Raw genomic sequence first — 2,754 nt, 5'->3', positions numbered from 1 at the left:
TTTTGAGACTATTTTGAGACAAAATAGGTGACGGCAATCTAAAAAGTCCAAATTCCGTGCTTTACTATTTTATTTTAATTTATTTCTGTTTTTATAGTTTCTGAAAATTCCAAACTAATTTCCAAAATTCTTATTTTACTTAATTAGACTAAATGTCGTGTTTTTATATTTTTCTGAATCTATTTTAACCATATCTCTTCTTTCGTTTTGTTTCATTAACGAGTCTGATTCTGATTCTTACATAGTTTCCCTTTGCATACTTTATTTGATTCTAAACTTGCTTTTGATAACATGGCTGAACAAAGAACACTAAGGCAGCTTGCTGCTCCTGATGTCAATTACAATGATCTATGCATCCAATATACTGACGTTGATATTCCTTTTGAATTGAAATCTGGTTTGATACACTTGTTGCCCAAGTTTATTGGTCTTGCAGGTGAGGATCCGCATAAGCATTTGAAGGAATTTCAGGTTGTTTGTTCTACACCATTGAGGCCTGAAGGTATAACAGAAGATCACATCAAGCTCAGAGCTTTTCCATTCTCGCTCCAGGGTGCTGCCAAAGATTGGTTGTACTATCTTGAGCCGAATTCTATCACAACTTGGAATGATTTGAAGAAGGTCTTTCTAGAGAGATACTTTCCTGCTTCTAGAGCTGCGTCAATCAGAAAAGAAATATGCGGCATTAGGCAGGGAAACGAAGCATTGGCAGAATACTGGGAAAGATTCAAGCAATTAGTTTCCAGTTGTCCTCAACACCAGATCACCGAGCAATTACTCATCCAGTATTTCTACGAGGGGTTGCTACCAATGGATAGAAACATTTTGGATGCTTCTAGTGGTGGAGCACTTGTTGATAAAACTCCAGCTGCTGCCAAGGCCTTGATTGAGAACATGTCACTCAATTCGCAACAGTTCACAACTAGGAATAATTCTGTGAGTGTGAATGAGATTCAGTCTTCTTCTTCCTCTTCTTCCATCAAGGCTCTAGAAACCAGAATTGAAACAAGAATTGATGAGCTTACTTCTTTGGTGAAACAGTTGGCAGTTAGTAAAGCTCAACCAACAAAAGTGTGTGGTATTTGTACTTCTTCTGAGCACCCGACTGATACATGCCCCATTTTGCAAGATGAGTCGATCACTGAGTTGCCTCAAGCATACGCAGCAAACCTTTACAATCGAGGCAACAATCAAAACAGGTACAACTCTCCTGACCTTTCCACTAACAGGTACCATCATAGTTGGGCGAACCACCCACTTCTGCGGTATGGGAATCCAACCGCGCAACAAAACACACCGCCTGCGGCTGCACCACCTGCGGCTGCCTCCGGACCTTTATTGGAGGACCATGTCAAGGAGCTGGTTCTAAATAGCACACAATATCAACAACGAACAGATGCTAGCATTCAGAATCTGACAACACAGATGGGACAAATGGCTAATGCAATAGGCCAACTGCAAGCTCAGGGCTCGGGTAACCTTCCTGCACAATCAGTGCCGAATTCAAATGTGAGTGCAATTACCTTGAGATCCGGAAGAGTATCGGAACCAGCTCTAGAGAAAAAGAAGAAGAAAACCATTGCATCATCATCTACTCCTGAACCTGAAAATGTTATTGAACCTTCTGTTACAACTGAAACTAGAACTGAAAAAGTATATGTGCCATCAATTCCTTTTCCTCAAAGGGTGCAGAAAAATAAAAAGAAGACAGTTGAGGAAGAGAAAGAGATTCTTGATACATTCAGAAAAGTAGCAGTTAACATTCCTCTTCTTGATGCAATTAAGCAGATCCCTAAATATGCAAAATTCTTGAAAGATTTGTGCACAAACAAGAGGAAGGTGAAGGAAAATGATAGAGTCAGTTTGGGGAGAAATGTTTCTTCTCTCATTCATCCCAAATCCAGTTCCTCGGCAAATGTCTCAGTTCTCAGTCAGACTCTGCCATAAAAGTGCAAGGATACAGGAATTTTTACTATTCCTTGTTCCATTGGGGATAGAAAGTTTGAAAATTGCATGCTTGATCTGGGAGCAGGCATTAATGTTATGCCTACTTATGTTTATAATAACCTTGATCTTGGTCCTTTGCAGCCTACAGGTTTGATTGTTCAATTGGCGAATAGGAGTAATGCCCGCCCTGTTGGAGTGTTAGAAGATGTCCTTGTACAAGTTAATGACTTAATTTTTCCTGCAGACTTCTACATTTTAGATATGGAGGGAGAAACTAATTCCAGCAGGGCACCCATTATTCTAGGCCGACCCTTCATGAGGACGGCAAAAACAAAAATTGATGTTTATGATGGCACAATGTTCATGGAGTTTGGCGACATTGTCGTTAAATTTAACATTTTTGATGCCATGAAACATCCCTTAGAGGAACACTCTGTTTTTTATATGGATTTGGTTTCTGAGTTGGTTGGTGAGACCTGTCCTGAATTCTTTTCCGCAGATTTTGATTCATGTACTAACACTAACCTTTGCTCTGAGATTGCATCTGCCTTGCAGGATAATAACTTTCATACAGGTGAAGATAAAATTGTTGATGAAGATGTCTATGCAGCTGAAGTTCTTGACATTCTGGCTACCCCAAGCATACCATCCATTGAAGAGCCACCTTCCTTAGAGCTGAAGTCACTCCCTGAAAATCTTAAATATGCTTATCTAGAGAGGGATGAAACACTTCCGGTTATAATTTCTTCTAACCATGATTTTGTTAAAGAAAATAAGCTTTTGCAGGTTTTGAAGAAACATAAATAG

At 39.5% G+C, this 2,754-nt stretch overlaps 1 protein-coding gene across 1 annotated transcript; it reads left to right on the top strand.

Annotated features, from left to right (window-relative positions):
* Positions 1–291: 291 nt before the first annotated feature.
* Positions 292–2,754, top strand: LOC123896133. Its single transcript, XM_045946562.1, has 2 exons — positions 292–1,930; positions 2,033–2,754. Exons 1-2 carry the CDS (start codon positions 292–294, stop codon positions 2,752–2,754), a joined length of 2,361 nt encoding a protein of 786 aa, XP_045802518.1.

This window comes from Trifolium pratense, linkage group LG7 (assembly GCF_020283565.1).
Source record: "Trifolium pratense cultivar HEN17-A07 linkage group LG7, ARS_RC_1.1, whole genome shotgun sequence".
In the NCBI taxonomy this organism is placed as follows: Eukaryota; Viridiplantae; Streptophyta; class Magnoliopsida; order Fabales; family Fabaceae; genus Trifolium; species Trifolium pratense.
The sequence above is the reverse complement of the archived record's forward strand: the minus strand, read 5'-3'. Positions and strand labels throughout refer to the sequence as shown.